This window comes from Periplaneta americana, chromosome 14 (genome assembly GCF_040183065.1).
Source record: "Periplaneta americana isolate PAMFEO1 chromosome 14, P.americana_PAMFEO1_priV1, whole genome shotgun sequence".
In the NCBI taxonomy this organism is placed as follows: Eukaryota; Metazoa; Arthropoda; class Insecta; order Blattodea; family Blattidae; genus Periplaneta; species Periplaneta americana.
The window spans coordinates 95693238-95714183 of record NC_091130.1 but is presented as its reverse complement, the minus strand read 5'-3'; the positions used below and the strand labels follow the sequence as shown (position 1 = coordinate 95714183).

General features: G+C 34.9%; 1 protein-coding gene across 21 annotated transcripts in view; it reads left to right on the top strand.

The window, feature by feature from the left end:
- LOC138713596 (adenosine deaminase-like) overlaps positions 1-14812 on the top strand; it is a 106603-nt gene extending 91791 nt beyond the window's left edge. For all 21 annotated transcript variants that reach the window (XM_069845795.1, XM_069845804.1, XM_069845787.1 and 18 more), the window contains one exon: positions 13598-14812. In XM_069845795.1, coding sequence (XP_069701896.1) covers positions 13598-13801 — 204 coding nt within the window. In that variant the 3' untranslated portion in view covers positions 13802-14812. The remainder of the gene's footprint in view (positions 1-13597) is intronic.
- Positions 14813-20946: the final 6134 nt, after the last annotated feature.

Sequence of the window (20946 nt, the reverse complement as noted above, 5' to 3'; positions counted from 1 at the left end):
TTATTTCTTTGCCCAGTATGAATGGTGATAAAACAATTATTGCTTCTAATCTGGTATGCACCTAAAGAATATTTGGTTCATAAATTTTCTTTATCAATGTCGAGAAGCAGTCATTTGCGCGAAAACTTTGGCTGTGATGCACAGTACGATAAGCAAACAGAGCTTCACTTACTGCAATTTTATCGCTTTCACTATCACCATCATGTCTGACCATAAATGAGCTGATGTTTTTAACTGAAGCCAAAGTCTTTTCAGCATCCAAATGTTTCTGGCTATGTATATTTTGGTTGATGTCGCTTCTGTCTCCATAAGCAACAGAAAAATGAGCATTTACAATGTCGCAGAACACTTTTGTTCCATCACTACACAGCTTGTTCAGTTTAATAAATTTAAATTCTTTTTGGAGATCGTCATTAAAAAAAATAAGACTTAAGAATATTTAAAAAATATGAAATTTAAGCCATTGACCTAAATAACAACGCTACTGGGTAGCATACAGGCAAAACTAAAACCAGTGGTTTAGTTGGGCCAGAAAGGTGACTAGAATGTCGATGTCAGGACATGAATGGTGGTCATATGCCCAATATTATTTTTCATAAATAATCTCCAATCTATTGGCTTTCAATGCACATCTCTATTTGTGTTGTACTTCTTAAGGTTATTTAGTAATGAATAAAAGGGTTCACTTCTTTTGGTCCACTCTGTACATAATGATGTGTTATCCAAGTGTCACGAGAAATACTTGTTGAGTATTAAGTCACAATCTATCTTATTGTATTAAAGATATATAAGTACGTCAAACTAATTCTCATTGTAGGCTTTGTGCAGAAATGAAGCCATAATTTTTCAGACAGAGCCAAGAAACACTTATCAAAGCTATTGCACCGTTCGAAAGAATAAGTACCGTATGGATTTTAAGGATCCACTTTCCTCAGAAAACGAAAAGCATTATATTTTAATAATTGAGACATTCTCGGAATAACAACTTAACGTATGTTACGTTTTTTTCCCCCCTTTCCAGCATGTATTGACTTCTTAATAACACAACATCTTCCTCCTACAATATATTATTCCTCTCCAACAAACACAGCACCCTCTAGAAACATGTGACTGTCGTTCTGCAAAGGCTGTTATATGAGATCTAAAATTTTTGATGCTCTATATCTCAAATTAAAAATTTTGCAGTTAAGTTTTTGTTCCAAAAAACACCTCAATTATGGATGAGTATTCTCGATTTACATTTGGTGTATCCTATTCTTCCATTACGTCCACTACAGTAATAATAGAATTAAGCCAGTTATTTTCTATTTTCATATGTTCATTCTGACCAAGGTTCTTTTTAATATCTAAAAGTTGTTAAAGATTTTCTTCACTCCAAAGAGAGCTAATAACCATTCTAGACATCATCCGCAATGTAATGACAAAGTAGAGCACTACAGTGTCATTATTTGGAAAACTGTGTTAATAACTCTACAATACAAAGGTTCAATTAAGGGGTTAGGTACAGCTTACAGCAGTAAAATTTTGGAAATATTCAACATTTTTCCCTCCATTACTGTATCTTGTACAATAATGGAAATTAGTATGTGTAAAACACTGTCCTTCTGCTATATGAAAAAAATATATATATACATTTTTAAGATTAAAAAAAATTATTTACTTTTTTTTTTTTTTTCAGTTCACTTTGCAGTGATGAAGTGTTTCCCTCATAACTCAAAAACTATCCAACATTCTGTGATGAAATTTTTTGTGTGTATTTATGCATGTCATATCTACAATATGGTGCAAGATCACTTCTCTACCTTTGATAGATTGTGTGATAAAAATAAATTCATTTTAAAAAATTGTCAAATATCAGTATTTTCTTCTAACATAAAATAAAAAAAAAATATTTATTAAGGAATGTAATTGAAAGAGCATGATATTGTAAACATGAGTTTCAGCAATAAAATAAAAGAGAGAGAACATGAAAGTTAACAAGTTTATGAGTTATGAGGAAAACACTTCATCACTGCACAGTGAACTGCCACCGTTTCGAATTTTGAAAAAAGAAAAACATATATATATGTTACAGTCAGAACGTGAAATCCGTCAAAACCCGAAGTTTCTAAGAACTTCTAGTTCTGTCAAAGCTCCTTAGGAAATTCTAGTTTTTACTTACGTAATTCATTTACATCTAGAAATAGCTATATGGCTCTTTAGGAAATTCTAATTTTGACTAATAAAATTAAGTTAGATCTATGTATGTATGTATTTATTTACACTGCAAGTGGGCAAGCACCCGGTGGCAGTGGTATATACAATATTAACAATACACAGTTAAAATGATAAATAACTGATTGTTATTAGTAAAACTAATTGTAACGATTTCAGGACGCGAAATCCGTAAAAACCTGAGGAAACTCTAGTTTTCACTTACGTAATTTAGTTACATCTAGAATTAACCTATTACCAAAAAGAGTAGGAAATTGGTATTTGCAGATGAACATTATTGTTACTATTGTCATTGTTGTTCTTGAAACATAGAATAATTTTATTACATAAATACTTATGTCATGGGAAGCTTAAACATTAGATCTACTATTTTTGTTGTTCAATTACGAATAATTATGTTACAGAACTAAATATTATTATTTTTGTCTCACAAATCACTTATTGCGACAATGCATACTATTGTGACATTTAGAGTTGCAGACAATTTTATTTTTCACATAGAAGCACCACTTTGGAACACATTTTTTTTTTTTTTTTTTTTTTTTTTTGCAAGCACAATGAACGAACGAATCAACCAACTCTTGTCCGCTTCTGACGGCTTTTTTTTTTTTGCTGCAGTCCACAGCGAAATTTCTACATCTGGCACCTGTTCTCATGTCTAGAAAATTTTAAGACTACATCAGTTCTAAAAGAAAGTGTCATATACCGGATATTGATGAAATTAACTACACTATCAGTTTTTAAAGTTTAGTGAACCTACCTGCAATATAGTTTATTCAAAATTCCATTCTTTGTTCCAGTTCTGTACAAGTCGTCATTTCGCTCGAGCATGACTCCTATGAGGTATATTTCCCTGTCGACAGCCAGAATGCGTATTATGATAACTCCTATACCAACTGGATGATGCATTACATCTTACTTGAAATCGTTACAATGGATTTTTACTAATAACAATGTTATTTCTAAATCTAACTTAATTATATTAGTCAAAATTAGAATTTTCTAAAGAGTCATAGTTATTTCTAGATGTAACTGAATTATGTAAGTGAAAACTAGAATTTTCTAGAAACTTCGGATTTTGACGGATTTCGCGTTATTATTGTAACATATATAAATATTGTGGTGGAGTGGCGGCAGTACGATCATCCACTCCTCCTCTTTATCTTTCTTATATTGGCTGCTTTCGCCAGGTGGAGGGCACATTGGAAAGGATTGGGTGTGCGCAGTGGAAGACTTTTTAGAATGAATAGTGTGAATTTGTAAAACAAATATAATTAACAATAATAAGTAACAATGTACATAAATGAAAAAATGAAATAACAATAAATATGAAATGGGTGAGTGAAAATAGGACAAACTAATATGAAATGATATCCCCAAGATATGTAAATCATGTATCACAAGGCTGAGGCCAACACACTTATAAGTGATTAAACAATCTAATATGGCCGTCTTTCGACAATCAATGACTAACCTATTAGCCATATGTTCATGAACCACTCTTTAAAAAAAAAAAATATATATATATATATATATATTAACTATCTGAGTATGAATCTGAACACAACACCCAGCCGGCACATTAACTTAATACATGATCCATTCGAGCATAGATACCACTCAAACTAAGTAACCAAACTATAAATACATATACCCTCAATAAGAGAGAAACTCTACCCAGCATAAGACATTACATGAGTGATCACTATACATTACCCATTGCACATATTGCTCACATACTCTGTGCAAATTGCACTAACACAAATCTCTGCACTTTACAAAATGAACACCCAACGGAGAGAGAGAGGGATGGAGACAGATACACGTAATAAGTAATGGACGATAATTCCAATCTCAGGGATCGTTTAAATACCAACAAACTCGACGCATATGATAACAAAATAGCGGCGAAGGAAACCAATAATCAAATGGAGCAGGGAATACACTAAAACAAAATGTGAGACCGTAACCGCTGCTTTATCACTCTAACCGTCTCGGAACATGAACTCACGTTTCAAATCAAATCTCATTACATAATTCCCAAATACAATTTACCTCAAACACATATATCTCACAAATATGTTACTCGATGCAAATACTAAAACTTGCCCCCAAGACGTATCACAAGCAAGCGATGTTTCAAAAAACGATCCACTAAAATCCCAAACACACACGACGCAATATAACTACTCCACTGATCTATCTCCAACACGTACAAAGCCCGAGTCACTTTGTCTATATCTGCCGCGTACTAAAATGCTAAGTCTTGTTAAATGTTTCTGTCGCGTACGAGAGCTTGAATCTGAGCCAATTGTTTCCGAATATCTCCCGCATACGAGAGCCTAAGTCTTGTTAAGTGTATCTGCCGCATATCGGAACCCAAGTGACGTTCCGTGTATCTCCGTTAAAACAGGTAAACTCTCTCCCCCTCTATCCTCGTGAGACGTAATGAACGGCCAATAGGGTTATTTGGAAAGAACAAATGAAGGGATTGATAGTGCTATCTATACTGTGACGTCTGAGAGCGCTCTGACGGATGAAGTGACGTACTAGATGAACGGCCGTGGTCGTGGGCACGGCTCAATATATATTTTTTTAATCGTAAAAGTATTTTTTCATATAGCAGAAGGACAGTGTTTTACACATACCAATTTTCATTATTGTACAAGATACAGTAATGGAGGAAAAAAGTGTTGAGTATTTCCAAAAATTTTACTGCTGTAAGCTATACCTAACCCCTTAAGAATTCCTGATGCTCTACAATGTATATACACTCTCTCCTATGTACAGCAACGAACAGAACACACCATGAAAGAATGTTTCGACTCAAACACCACTTATCTAATGGAATTTCAATGCTTGCAAGGTTAACTCTCCTGGAAAAGTTCTGAAGAAATTTGTGAGACAAAACGAGTATGATCATTGGTAAATGAAGTTGACTTAATGTAACTGAATATGCAACAGATGACTGAGAAATTGTCATTATTTGATATCTTGTTCCAAAAGGAGATTATAATTTGAAAAAATACATTATTCTGAAATGAACCAAGAATCTATACAAGAAAAGACTGCTGGGGGATTGTCTTTAAATATACCAAAAGAAGGTAAACATGCGAATTCGAAATTAGACAGTAGAACAATTGTGCACTTTGTTACAAACACTAACGAATATGTTTGTGGAAAATTATGTGACACAATGAATGCTGCTCATCTGCAGGCAACTTGTTCAATTTTTCGTTCTGCATATTATTTAGCACAGAATAACAGACCATACTCCGACCATTTTGGCTTACTAGAACTTCAAAACAAAAATGACATTGACATTGGACATAGAATGTATTCTCGCACTAGTACTACAAATATCATTAATCTTATAGCCATTACTACGAGCCAGCTCATTTCGAGCTGTTTCGGCAGTGTGGCAAAATTTTGACGTACTGTGTTTTCATTTTGAAAAAGCAATGACAATTGAAACAAGATTAGCAAGTGACAGAAAAATGGATGAGGGTCTGTTTAAAAAATTCTCTTCAGAACAGTTTCTTTCATACTTAGTTTTAATATATGAGTATGACAAAGTTTGAACTTAGTTTGTTGTCAGGAGTCCTTACAGAAATGCACTACTACAGTAATCTAGTCTATGCAGACAAAGAGGTCCACCAAAGCATCAGAGATACATGGACTGAAAGAGCGACTTGGTACAAAAAATTTAGATGCTCGAGAAGCAGAGGAAAAAAGGTAAGTTTGAAACAATTGCTTTGAAAAGAAACAACGAAATTGTCTTATTAATTATCTGTAATTCCTAATCAGTCTTGTCAATAATTTTCAACAATGTATGTTCATTAAAACATCCTTGGAAGGCTCTCATTTTTCTAAACATCAAAGACCATTACCTTGATCCCATAATTTGGTACTTACGGCTTTTAGAGAACCCATTGGTCCCTATCCTGAGTAAGATATACCATCATAACTCACCTCCCTCAAATCTATTTTCATATCCTCCTGTCTACGTCTCAGCCTCCCCAAAAGTCTTTTTCCCTCCAGCCTCCCAACTACCACGTATATGAATTTCTAGATTCGCCCATATGTGCTGAATGCCCTGCCCATCTCAAACGTCTGGATTTAATGTTCCTATTTATGTCAGGTAAAGAATACAATGCGTGCAGTTTTGTGTTGTGTAACTTTCTCCATTCTCCTGTAACTTCATCCCTCTTAGCCCCAGATATTTTCTTAAGCACCTTATTCTCAAACACCCTTAACCTCTGTTCCTCTTTCAAAGTGAGAGTCCAAGTTTCACAACCATACAGAACAACAACCAGTAATATAACTGTTTTATAAATTCTAACTTTCAGATTTTCTGACAGCAGACTAGATGACAAAAGCTTCTTAACCTAATAATAACACGCATTTCCCATATTTATTCTACGTTTAATTTCCTCCCAAGTGTCATTTATGTATGTTACTGTTGCTCCAAGATATTTGAATTTTTCCACCTCTTTGAAAGATAAATCTCCAATTTTTATATTTCCATTTCGTAGAATATTCTGATCACGAGACAAAATCATATACTTCGTCTTTTTGGGGTTTACTTCCAAACCTATCGCTTTACTTGCTTCAAGTAAAATTTCCGTGTTTTCCTTAATCATTTCTGGATTTTCTCCTAACATGAGAATTAGACACAAGAAAACAATACCAAACACAAATAACAGAACTGAAGGACTGGCTATATATTAACTCTCTTTATCAGTAACATATATTTTATTCTATTAACAATATTTATATTTGAATAATTTCAAGGGAAAAATTGTTTCGGAGCCAGGGTATCGAACCCGGGACCTTTGGCTGAGCGCACCAACATTCTACCGACTGAGCTATCCAGGAACGTACCAGACACCATCTCAATTTTTCTCTTTTCTCTTATATCCACATACCTCAAGTGAGCTGACAAGCCATCAGAGACTCTGTGTGACTTGGCACTCTCAGCCAAAGGTCCTGGGTTCGATACCCGGCCCCAGAACAATTTTTCCCTAGAAATTATTCAAATCTGCTTCACAAGGAGCTATACCTGAAAGTTAGATTTGCAGTATTTATATTCTCTGCTTGCCATCTCTTATTGTTGCCCAATTTCAGCAACAAATTTGTTCAGTTTAAATACCAGTAGGCCTACTGGTATATTAAGAGTGCTTTATTATCAATTATGATGTGCAGTGTACAAAAACATTCACTTCGACAAATGTTAAACACTTTCAAGTTATAATTGTATAGAGTAAATATAAAACAAATCTATATGAAGGAATTTTATGAATAATATTACAATTATTTTACATTCAAGACTTCATAACTTTAAATGGCTGAAGCATTTTAGAAAACCTTCAGTTGATAATAAAATTAGAGAACGAGAACTTCTTGTTGAAAATATTCAATTGACAATAATTCAGAGTGATTCAAATAATTCAGATAATGCCTTAAATTTGCCCAAATTCGCAAATAATTAGTAAGTGATCTCAAAAGACCTTTTTCTACAAAAATATTGCAAGTGGTATTTATGGTATTTATGTAATTCGGAATTTCGCCAGAAAAGTGCAACAAAAAGTCCAAAGAAAATATCCAGGAAAACCTGTACAGAGCAGAAAGACTATTCATCATTACACGAACAGATTTACAAGAACAATGCAACGTGTTTACAGAAGAGACATCTGACAACAGTGCAGTTACACTACAATGATGACCACTCAAATTACTTAGGTGTATTGCACAGAAAAACATTGTTGTCAAAGTTTCAGCCCGTCCTGAAACTGAAACCCATTAAAATAATAAAAAAAATTAATTTGTTAAGTGTGCATGATCCTGCTAAGTGAGTAAATAACTGCAAGTAATTTTCTAGACAAGTATACGATGGTGAAATATACCACAATTAAGTAGTACCACTATTTTATCAATAAAACTCGGTTTATGATTCAGAGAAATGTAAATTTGAAAACAGGCAATACTGGGTTTCAGAACACCCCCATATAAATGATGAAAAAGTGTACAAAATAAGTGGAGAAAATAATAAAATTGGTCTCACATTTTTATGGAAACTATCAGATCCGATCTAAGCACTATATTGAACAAATTCTGAATTAATTTCTTGACATAATTATGGAAGTAAAAAGGAAATTTTCATTTTTTAGCAAAATCCTGCCATTGTCCAAATATCAAGGAAAGTCCAAAGAAATGTTTAATGACAGACTAATGAGTTCTGGAATGTAGCTGTCGTCAATATGTCAGATTTGACTAATGCAATTTAATAATAATAATAATAATAATAATAATAATAATAATAATAATAATAATAATGGCTTTATTTAACCTGGCAGAGTTAAGGCCTTAAGGCCTTCTCTTACACTCAACCAGGATTAAAACTTGCTTACACAGTTGATCATAAAACTTGATCAGAATTAAGTAATTACATACTGATTACATAATGAGATCAAAAGAGGTAGTTACATAAAATTTACCTCATAAAATAAAAATAAACGTAGTGAAATACATATTAATTTGTTAGAATCAAATGCGAATCACATAAAAACAGAAGCCGATAATTCAATAAAAAAAAAAAGAAAAATGTACACAGTAAAAATAAAAATAAACACATTAGTATACATATTAGTATTAGATTACAATTAAATAGGATTTACATAATTAAATCAGAAACCGACAATTGAATGAAATGTACACAAAAAATAGATTAATAATAAAAAACAACAACACAGTGGGATACATATTGGCGTTAAGTGATAAATAAACACGATTTAGATAATAAAAATAAGAAAAAAAATAAATAAATACAGTGGAACACATTTGCAACACGTTAGGTCTGGCAACTCATCATAAGATACTTTTCTAATTTACATTTAAAGGAAATTAAAGTTCGGCAGCCCTTGACTTCAGGAGGCAGAGAATTCCAGTGACGAGAAGTAGCAACAGTGAAAGACGAAGAATAAAGAGATGATGTGTGCAGTGGTATTTCTAGCGTGTTGTCATATTGTGACCGAGTATTTAAGTTATGGTACCGAGAAAGACTGTGGAATCGGACAGATAAGTAAGAGGGAGTAGAGGTGTGCAAAATTCGGTATAAGAGAGAAAGGGAATGTAACTTTCTCCTCTCATTTAACCTGAGCCACAATAATTTATCGAAAGAAGGCGAAATGTGATCATAGTAGCGGACATTACAAATGAAATGAACACACGTATTATGAACACGTTGCAGTTTCTGGGATAAATCCACCCCGAGATCACTGAATAAAGCGTCACAATAATCGAAATGAGGCATAATAAGAGTCTGTACAAGCATCTGCTTTAATTTAGCTGGATAGTGGAACAATCTTTTTAATGAGTGAAGAGTGGAAAATACTTTCTTGCATGTGTGTTTGATATGCGTGTCCCAGGTAAGGTTAGATTCAAAATGAACTCCCAGGTTTTTTACAGTTGAACTGAATGGAATGATCGCTTTATTCAGAGTCACGGGAGGAAGGTTGAGCTTATTAATATCGGGGATTAATCTTTTATTCGAAAATAAGATAGCCTGTGATTTATCTGTATTTAAGTTAAGTCCGAATTGTTGAGACCAAGATGAAACGGATTCGAGATCTTTATTGAGTCTATTAATACAGTCACTTAGTCTATCAGGACTGGCGGAAATGTATAATTGAACGTCATCTGCATAAATATGATATCTGCAATATTTAAATGACTTGGCGATATCGTTAATATAGAGACAGAAAAGCAATGGACCCAATACCGAACCCTGGGGAAATCCTGACTCTACTCTCTGCCAGGAGGAGAACCGATTATTAAAGACAACACGCTGCTGGCGGCCAGTGAGGTAGGAGTGCATCCAGGTGATAACGCTGTCAGAAAAATTTAACACTCGAAGTTTAGTTAATAGTAGCTCCATGTCGACAGAGTCAAATGCTTTGCTATAATTCAATAAAATTAATATTGTTGCTAGTCGTTTATCCATAGCCTCTCGTATATCTTCAGTTAAATTCAATAAAGCAGTGGAAGTGCTATGCCCGCTTCTGAATCCAGATTGGAAGGGGTCGATAATATTAAATTCAATCAGATATTTGCTTAATTGCTTATGGAGAATACGTTCAAGAGCCTTTGACAGAACGGGAAGAATGCAGATTGGCCGATAGTCTTTAGGAGATGTAGGTGTGTTTACTTTAGGTATTGAACGCACTAAAGCCGTTTTCCAAAGATTTGGGTAGGTAGAAGTAATGATGGAAGAATTAAAAATATGTGTTATCACAGGAAGCACGATATCGATTAATTTATTAATAAAAACAATGTTTATGTTGTCAGACTCTTGTGCTGTAGATCTAGTGTTTTTAAGAGCCTGCCTAACTTCAGTGTCTGTAATATTAGAGAAGAAAAACTTTTCGCGAGCAGGAAGAGGAATGGTTAAGAGAGTATTAATGGTGTTAAGTTTTTGTTGTTTGTCAGGTTGTGAGATAGGTGGTGAAGTAAAGAACTGATTAAGTTTATCAAGTGATATGTTTAAGATTTCAGTTTCTGTAGTTTTACTTCCTATTCCCATGTCACGTAAATGCTTCCAAAGATACCGTGGGGTAATGGAGGGGTCGACAAGACTGAGAGCGTGACGGCGTTTGGCATTTCTAATGTTTTGCGTTGTTCTGTTCCTAATTTTTTTATAGTTGTAAAAATTTTCCTCAGATTTATCATGTCTATACTTCCTGTAGGCAGCATCACGTGACGCCATGAGGTTACGTATGCTATCAGTCATCCATGGAGCAGGACGATGAGTGGCATTTCTTTTCCTTAATGGTGCATGTTTATCAAACAATTGTATCACCATGTTATTAAAAGCTGCTGTCAATTTTTCATCAACAGTGACTAAGTTAAATATTGTATGCCATGGCAATTCCATAGCGTCGGAAATTAATTGATCGTCGTCGACTTGTTCTAGATCCCTGTATGTAATGAATTTCGCTGCAGCTTTCGGGCACTGGAGAGAATACTCTGCGAATATTAAGTCGTGTGCGGAAATTCCAGGAACAGGCAACTGCCCTGATGTTACAATTCTGTCAGGATTGTTTGTAATAATTAGATCTATTAGAGTTTCAGTAGTAGCTGTGTGATGGGTGGGGTTAAGGAGAAGGATTTTTAAGTTAAACGCTTCCAACATGTTACACAGTTGTTTAGTACCATTTGATTTAAGAGCTAGAAGATTGGTGTTGAAATCACCGAAAACTAGAACGTGTTCATATTGCGGTAAAAGATTAGTTAGTGGAATTTCTAGGTCAGATAAATGGCCTGCCTTAGGGGGCTTATAAACAACGGCTACAAGACATTTCTGTAGGCTTGCTTGTATTTCGATGAATATGTATTCGGGATGTGCAGCATCGCCTTGGGATTTCAGAAGAACTTTTGGTTTCAAGTCATTCCTAATATAAGCGCATACTCCATCCCCTCGCTTATATAATCTGTCATTTCTGCATAGAGTGTAAGAATTTAAATGGACAAGAGAGGACGGGAGAGAGGGTTTAAGCCATGATTCACTGACGAGAATACAATGAAGGTCTAGGTTAGAGAAAATTGAAGCTACTTCTTCATAATGAGACAATAGACTTTGAGCGTTTATATGCACTATTTTCAGAGATGTGGGCTGGAGTGAGAAAAACTGCTTCAACAGCTGTGAGGTAGGATTAGCAGGGGTTGAAGGAGGTGGGGAAGTTGCATGGACAGGTTGCACTGGGGATGTAGGGCGGGGGAGGTTTGTTCCTGCATTGACCTTGCCTTCAGTCATTGGGTCTGCCGAAGTTTGGTTTATACTATTGTGAGAGGCAATGATGCCAACCTAGCTAAGAAGAAATAACTAGGAGAACTGTATCAGTCTAAATATTAAACATAATGCTATAATTATACTATTATATTCTACACTATAATACTCTATAAACTAATTACGGAATAAACAAATTATGAAGAGTTGCCATTGACTCACTACTTGTGCAGATCGGCCAGACGGGTCATTCTTCTTTTTGACTTTCCTTCCTTCACAATGATGACACCATCCTGTGTCCACATATTAGTTATCCCAAATTTTGATATGGCCTCCCATAATAAACTGTGGCGAGCCTTTGTGAGGTCTTCGTGAATGGTGATTCCAGAGTTTTTGAGAAGTCTTTTACTTCAAAAGACCTCACTCCTCTTCCGGTAAGTATTGAACTTGACGATTATGGGCCTGGCTCTGCTGCTTTCCTTCCTCCCGATCCAATGACTTCTGTCTATATCAGACAAAGACAGGTCCACGCCCACTTTCTTCGCCACTTCTATAGCTACCACGTCTGTGTCTTCGCTTTGGCTCTCTTCCACTCCAAATATGCGCAGGCACTGGCGACGCTGATATTGTTCAACATCATCAATTTTGCACTCTAGGTCACTAATACGAGCGTCTCTTTGCTCCAGAGCAGCTTTTAGTTCATTTATTACATATATCTCTTAGGAACATTATTCTAGAATGTTACAACAAATCTCTGACATCATCAGCTGGGATTAATGAAATTAAACCGGATGAGCTTCAACGTCTTCTGTATAAGCGTGAGGCATGTATTTGGACAGAATAATTGCAATGCTTTCAGCAGTTTTTATAAGTTAAGGTAAGCTTCGGATTTTTTTTAGTTGGTTATTTAAGACGCTGTATAAACTACCAGTACTAGGTTATTTTGAGTCAGTGGAATTGGTGATAGTGAGGTGGTATTTGGTGAGATGAGACAGAGGATCCGCCATAGAGTACCTAACATCTACCTTATGGTTGGGGAAGGTAATCAGCCCAAGTGGGAATCAAACCCACACCCGAGTGCAACTCTGGATCAGCAGGCAAGCGTCTTAGTCTAGGCTAACCAGACGTCCCCAATTTCCGGGGACAATCCCCGGTTTTGAGTTGCTGTCCCCAGGGAGCAAATGTCCCGCTTTTGCCCCAGAAATTAATTGTCTCCAGAAGCTTTGATTTTGTTTCAGTAACATTTTACACATAAATATTTAAGTATCGTGATGGAACTGCTGTGATTCATGCACATTTCTGAAGGGTACTTAATATGGGACAAAAGAACCAGCAAGCAAATTATGAGATATTCTGCACTCTTTGAGAAGAACATATCAACTTTGTCTTTCGTCATCTTAACATTCGCGTTGCGCAAAAACATTAGAACTGCTGCAGTGTCCATTTTTAAGTACTGTAGTTCAAAAAATGAGAAATTTTGTGACAAACCAACAGGTGAAAAGTGGTTGATGTTTTTCAACACTAAAAAAAAAAAAATTCCAGGTTCCATTTCATTTGAAAATCTTCTCAAAATAGTGTTATTAATCGTGTGTCTTTCAGGCAGTAATTCATCAGTTGAAAGACTTTTCTCCATCCACAATGAACTCAATCTGGACTGATGAATCAAGAATGAAAGTTGAAACAGTTAAAGCTTTGTTACAAGTGAAAACAAACTTCGATTTCTCATATGAAGAACTTAGTATGAAGCTGTATGGGAATGAACAGATCCTTAAAAAGATACATTCTTCAGACAAGTACTTGTAAAATGTGTGTGTTATAGTTCAGCGTGTACAATATTATGTAAAAACTTCCATGCATGCGTCAGTACTGAAATTGAATTGAATTATGTATAGGAGTTACGTGTAGTTATGCATTTAATTGAAGAAGTTAAGATACTCTACAAATTTAGTGTGCAAAGTTCTATCGTATCTACTGTTACATGTATTGTCTGCAACATTTCAATGAGAGTGACTAGGTAGGCATTTGTGGTTTTTCTTGAAATTGCCGATGTCCCCTGCTGGATCATAAAAAATCTGGTCAGCCTACCTTAGCCAACTGAGCTACGTTGGTGGCTAAGCTTCGGAATTAATAGTTAACATGCTCTGATGGTGAAATAAGTGTTTCCTGCACTTCCACCATGCTAGATTTATACAATGCTCCCAGCAAGTCGCAGTTACCAAGAGAAACCAAACTCATGTAACAATAAAACTCAAAATCAAATACAGTGAAATCTCTGTAAAAGACCACTCCTATTAAGAAACCACTCCTCTTAGACACTCATTTTTCTTAGAACCAATGTAAAAACCCATAAAATAAATGTATTTTACATCCGCCCTTCTCCCTACCACCAACCGGACATTGAATAGTCATTTCCTTAATTTTACCCCTTAAGAGGCCAATTATAATTTTACAGTTCAGTAGTTTAATGCATTAAATAAATTCTGAGAACTTGTTATGAGTACTGTACTGTATCTTCCGAAGTTAAAATAAAATCTGACAATGTTGTTAAATATTCGTGCTGAATGTCCGATTCTTTAATCCTCTGTCTAAGCAATGTGGAAATTTCTAGCAAGAGAGAGATTGTTATTAAGGATTATGACCTCTGCATTATCTGTACAGTATTTGTTCTATTGTTTTACAGTTTCTTTTATGTTGACATTGTGTAAAGTTGTTACTAGTTAAAAAACATGTTCAATAAAATGAGAAGTGGTGGAGAGTGAGTCAAAGTGATTCGCAAAAGTGAAAGTGATTTATCTGGGGGGGGGGGGGGGGGGGGGAAGTGGAAAAATTTAAATGTGACAAAACTCTATTCAGTTTTCAAACGGAAGGAAAAAATGATATCAGAGTGGAATTCCATTGAAAGACTGTGTGACCAGAGAACAAATAAATGGAGTTATTAATAATTTTGAAGGATAGAAAAGAAATTGCAAAAAAAGGAAGATACAATAAAATGACTCAGAATTCAATTAGTGGAAGTAATGATTTAGAAGATTAAATTTTGTACACATTATAATTAATAATACATTCCCAGTGCTTTCATTTTATATACGTACAGTAGTTTAACTCATTATTTGTGTAAAAAAAATAGCCTCCCCGAATTAATCAAGCACCCCTTTAAAAGACCGTTTTATACAGTGGCTCAGCCACATGATCATAATACAAGACGAAATGAAATTCCTAATTTAGTTGAAGCTAAATGTTTCACATCTGCTGCTTTATTACACAGTAGAAATTATGGTCCACGTCTATATAATTCGATAATAAAATTTCATCCAAAATTGACTACTTTAAGCAATGAAATTTTCAGATCCAGAATTAAAAAATTTATATGACAGACTTCCCTGTTTTATATATACCATGTATTGTAAAACAAGTTTATTTCTATCCTAAGTATATTTTTTCTATCTTATCTTTGTTAATATATCAACATGACCTGTACTAATTATACTACTAATAATAAGTTAATATTAATATATCACCAATCTCAACATCGTCTCTTTTTTTTTCACTCAGTTATTACTAGTATTATTATTACTAACTTTATTATTATCATCTTTATGTGACCTTTTTTCTTAAGTATTTTGTCTACAAAATATGTTTCTATCTACTCTTCTTAAGACTGTGGTCTTAGTGCAAGAATTTTAAATTTTATTTTAGAAACAGTAGCAATTTCTATTTTTGTACATTACCGGTATCTTACATTTTAATTCAGAAAAAATAGGTATGTTTGGTGAACAATGTAAAATTGTATGTCATTTTCAAGTCTTTCTATCAAAACAGAATTGTCCCCGAACACGAGCTTTGCTCTTTTGGAGTACTTTCATATAACATTTTTTATGTATATGTTATTATTAAATAAATCTAAATCTAAATATAGAACTATCAGTGATCATTTAATAGGTTTCACTGTATTTATGTTTATTAAGATATTAATCTAATCTGTAAATTCTTTTCGGATATCATGATTTTCATCAGAGAAAATAAAAGGTCTAACGGAAGATACAGTGAATGTGTACAAATTGGTTGGAGATATGCAACAATATACCAACCGACAATTTGAAAAAAAAAAAAAAGAGATATTTGCATAGATCTGTTGTTAGCTGGATTATTTAAATCAGAAAAAAATCAAGAATGCGATATCTGTACTCTCCTGCGATTTATAAGCAACATTCATTTATTGAATAAAATGTCTTTATTTATTTTGCTTTGCAATATTAATTCAACTGCTGGTCTGTTCTTAAAAATCGGTTAGTCTTTTTATTAGTATTTGCGATTTTTTGTAATAATGTGAATGTTACAATACTTCTTGAATAAAATATTTTTAATAAATAATCAAATTTACTTCAATCGTGAATATCTCGAAAATATGTTTTAGTCAGTTGGTCTCTTATTGCGTAACTCCGTTCAATTAATACAAAAGTTTCTAAATTTCAAATTTTGTCAATCCTACATCAGACTCCTTTTACTGTACTAGTATTTTTGGTTAACATGTGTTATGGGTGTGAACAATAAAATACATTTGTTTTTGAAAGCCTCTGATGCTATCAATCTCACACCCTCAAATGTGCATACACATAGTCAGAAGTGCATAAAGATTTATTTTGAATAAATTGTTGGTTACAAACTTAAGTCCATTGGATATTTTATTCGCATTTCGTATAAAATTTAGGGGGGGGGGGGGAAACTATACTCTTTATAGATTCCCAAAGCAATATTTCAAGTTTTCACTTTCAGCAACTAGGTTGACTTTCCATCCACCCAAACTTTGTCATAATTTAGGATTCATTTGAAATATATTTAAAATGTGAAATTCATCTCAAATTTACTACAAAATTAATTTTTTTACACCTCAGCTGATTACGCACTGTCAATGAACTACTTTCAAGTTACTACAGTAAAATCCCTCGTATCCAGCACCCAAATCACCGGCAATACCAAAACGACATTTTTGGCTAGGCCAAAAAAAAAAAAAATCATTCATGCAAAAGGGAAGAGTCGGACGAAGATGTGAGTGGTTTTCATGGATCGCATATGCCACATATTGTTTACCGGTACTCTTTATATTGTTCACGTGTGAAAACAGACAGAAAACCCCATTATGTCTTTACATTGTTCACACGTGAAAACATAGACAAAAAACCCTGTTATGTTCCTGGGGTAGATTGGGTAGTATTGATAAGTTGCTGCTTGGGCCTTGTAAACAATGCACAGAGATGATATCTTTAAATTTACCACTTGAACTCGCCCGTTTTGAGGAGGTATCGGTAGTGGATGAATCTAAATAGGAAAGTGTGATATTCTCTGTTCCTACAGTGCATAAAAGTTTCATTCGTGTGATACATAACATCATGGGTACTACCACTAAGCACAAGAGGAACATCCTCACACTGAAGCAAAAGCTTGAATTACTCGAGAAAATGGAGAGAAGAGTTAGTAGAACCAAATTAATGGACGAATATAAAGTTGGAAGTTCACTTTATACGATATTGTAACTTTTATTTCAACAATGTGACTTTTATTTCTAACTTTAACTACACACCCGTCAACAATGTGTATTCCACTCAACACAGCAACACAGTAGTCGTTATTGCACTCCACCGAACGACAATGACAATTCACGTGTATTATTGAGAAGAACAACAATGTACTCCTAAGTTCAACTAATGTTCACAAAGCACTATGTACAAAACAAAACTGTCAGTTCTCAGTTCGTTCGCCTTGGCTAGTTGTTCTAGCTCACTCACTCAAGTTCACTGCACTTCGAACCCAAGACTTCCAGATAGTTCATTGCACTTCGAACTCAAGACTTCCGGATACGGTTCACTGCACTTCGAACTCAGATCCACTGGCTACATCTCCGCTGACCAAAGACTAACTAGCTCTCTCTCGCAGCTGACTAACTTCTCTGACGACTCACTCACGGTGTTATTTATTTATCACGATTGTCTAGAATGTTCTACGTCGCGTAGCTTCTAGACCTTCACAACAAACAGTTTCCAGACGTTTCCTTCTTCCACTCAGTCGCAGTCGCTTTTCTTCCCTCTCCCTCCACACTGCTGCTAGCATCTCGTAGTTTTCCTTTCCCCTCGCCCCGTACAGCACCACAGTGCCCACCGAAGCTCGAGTCTCGTCTCCCTGTGCCCTCCCTTCTGCCGGACGCGCGCGCGACCTCCGAGGCAACCAGACACGAGCAGAGCGTTCCAGATGGGTGCCACAATATAAAGAAACAAGGCAGTCAATTCCAGCGATTCATAAGTGAACTCAATCTACGAAAGTTGCGGAAAATCAGAAAATTGTACATCAGTCCAACTGTGAAAAATTAGATTGTGTTCTATATGAATGGTTCGCAATTAAAAGATATGAGGAAATGTGCATTTCTGGGCTGATGCTACAAGAAAAAGCCAAGGAATTGTACCAGGACGTAAAAATACAAGTTGAGTGTGGATTTTCTATTGGGTGGCTTAACAGATTCAAAGAGAGACATGAAATCCAAAAACTAGACGTGTCCAGTGAACAAAGAAATGTCGACGAAGTGTCCGCAGATCAGTTTATTAATCAGTTACAGAAAATTGTGTCTGAGAGTAATGTTAGTGCGGAACAAATACATAACGCTGATGAGACTGGTTTATTATGGAGGTGTCTTCCTATAAAAACACTAGTGTGTGCGATGAAAATCTCGCCTAAGGGCTTCAAACAAAGCAAAGATCGTTAGTGAATATTCAAACCGAAAATTAGTATATTTTTGTGGTAAGTGATGTGTTTTAATAAAGAAAATCCATACAGATCAAGTGACTCAGAAATAAGCTTCATATGGCTGCAGTTTCAACAGGTTGGCATCATAAAATATGAACAGGTAATTTGTTAAAATACTTATTCAATTATCCAGCAACATCTCGTATCTGGAACTTGCCTGGTCCCATTGGTGCCAGTTAAGAGGGATTCAACTATATACAGTATCATATACACTCTGTAAAAATCAGCTAACAAAGAGAGGCTGTATCATTAATTTCACAAATTTGGGAATATTTTAACAGAGTGGAACAACAGAAGAGAAATTGGCATGACCACATAATTAGAATGGATGAAACGCGACTTCCCAAAATAATGCTAAATTATAAGCCCAAAGGACGTAGAGATGTTGGGTGCCCAAGAAAAGATGGACTGACGATATTCCCTGAGGACGGAACAGGCTTGAAGGCCTAAACCTGAAAGATGATGATGATGATGATGGGAATATTTTAGTAAAGGTAAATTGAAATTTAAATAACTGTGCCCTGGTCTCTCTAATTTGCCTATAAAAAGTAAAATTTATAAAGTTATTAGTGTTCCAGAGTCTGCAGTACCAGCAGCAGGCAACTCGTGGCACGGCTTCTTTTCTGGTTTTATTTTTGCAGTAGAAAATACCTTATGACATTTGATTGTTTTGCAATGATATGAGAGTATGTGAATCACCCACTATATTTGATAGTAGTGTTAGAGCAGTCAAGTGGTTCAGAATTTGAACTTGGCTTTAATGCAGCATGTTGCGCGTATTTTGATGTTACAGAAGATTTCATTTGTTATATTTATTAAATGCATGGCAAGTAACAAGGATGGTATTAGGTCGTCATTTTTATATGTTCTGACAAATGCGCCTTTTTAAGATATTCATATCTAGAAATTAGCGTCATATATTAAACACTTCAGTTAATACTAACTTAGACGTATAATAAATTTTTTGTTTTCTTTTTAACTAACAGATCAGTTCCTATACAAGGGATTGGCTGGAGGTTCTTCCTGTGTTCTGGTAACTTTATAGTTTCGACTGATGTGCAACAAAGCTATAAGTATAGGGTACTAAGCACATGATTTTACTTCCAGCACCCAATACTTTCCACATAATAACCTAAAACTATTCACCTATTGTATGTAGAAAGGAGTGGATGTATTGCTGCCATATATTTAAAAAAAAAAAAAAAAAAAAAAAAAAAAAAAAAAAAAAAAAAGTTCAGTGGGTTTATACGAAAATTTCATTACTAGATGGCTCTGCGCCTGTCTCATCTCTTCTTGTTTTTCTCTTCTCTCCAATTTTCTGTCTTATCTTCTAATTGTCTGTGTGTTTCAGCTATTTTACTTAAATCACAACATTAATTTAAATCCACATTTTTATTATTAATTACTTACCTGAACTGTCTCGATCCAGCATTCTCTGGGACTAGTGTCACTTAACAAGGCACATTCTAATGAAACATGTAAGTACAGAGTGATCCAAAAGCCGTCACATCTTAATAATACGTTCACATATTTATAAAGATGAATTTATTACGTTTACATCAGTTTTCACATGAGTTACATCATTTTTCACAACATATGCTGAAAATGGTAGCCCCGTTCAGTAGTACATATACAAACTCTTTTTGCCATGTTTGCATTCACTTTTTTGAGCATGCGTACACTGATGTTGTTAATCTCCATTGTTATGTTCCTCTTTAGTTCCTCCAGAGTGTGCGACCTGTTTTTGTATACCCTTCCTTTAAGATAACCCCACAGGAAGAAATCTGGGAACGTCAAATCGGGGGAATGTGGGGGCCATAATCCTTGAGAAATGATATGCTTGCCAATAAACTCGCACAAAAACTGCATGGTTTCATTAGGAGAATTTTTCTCTTCAAATATTAATTGTCAATATCACAGATATTATTCTGTAGGACAAATTAATAAATCTATAATATTCACATAGCCACAGTGCATATGTCTGTACAGATTACTGTGCACTTGCTGCGGAATTCCCGGCCAAACAAGTCACTCAACTGAGTGCACTCCTAATATAATGGCAGTTGACATTGGACACATACGTCAACATATATGCCTAAATTGGAATCAGGCCAAAAAGAAAAACATTGAAGGAGGAGGGTTTGGTCCGGTGCTGT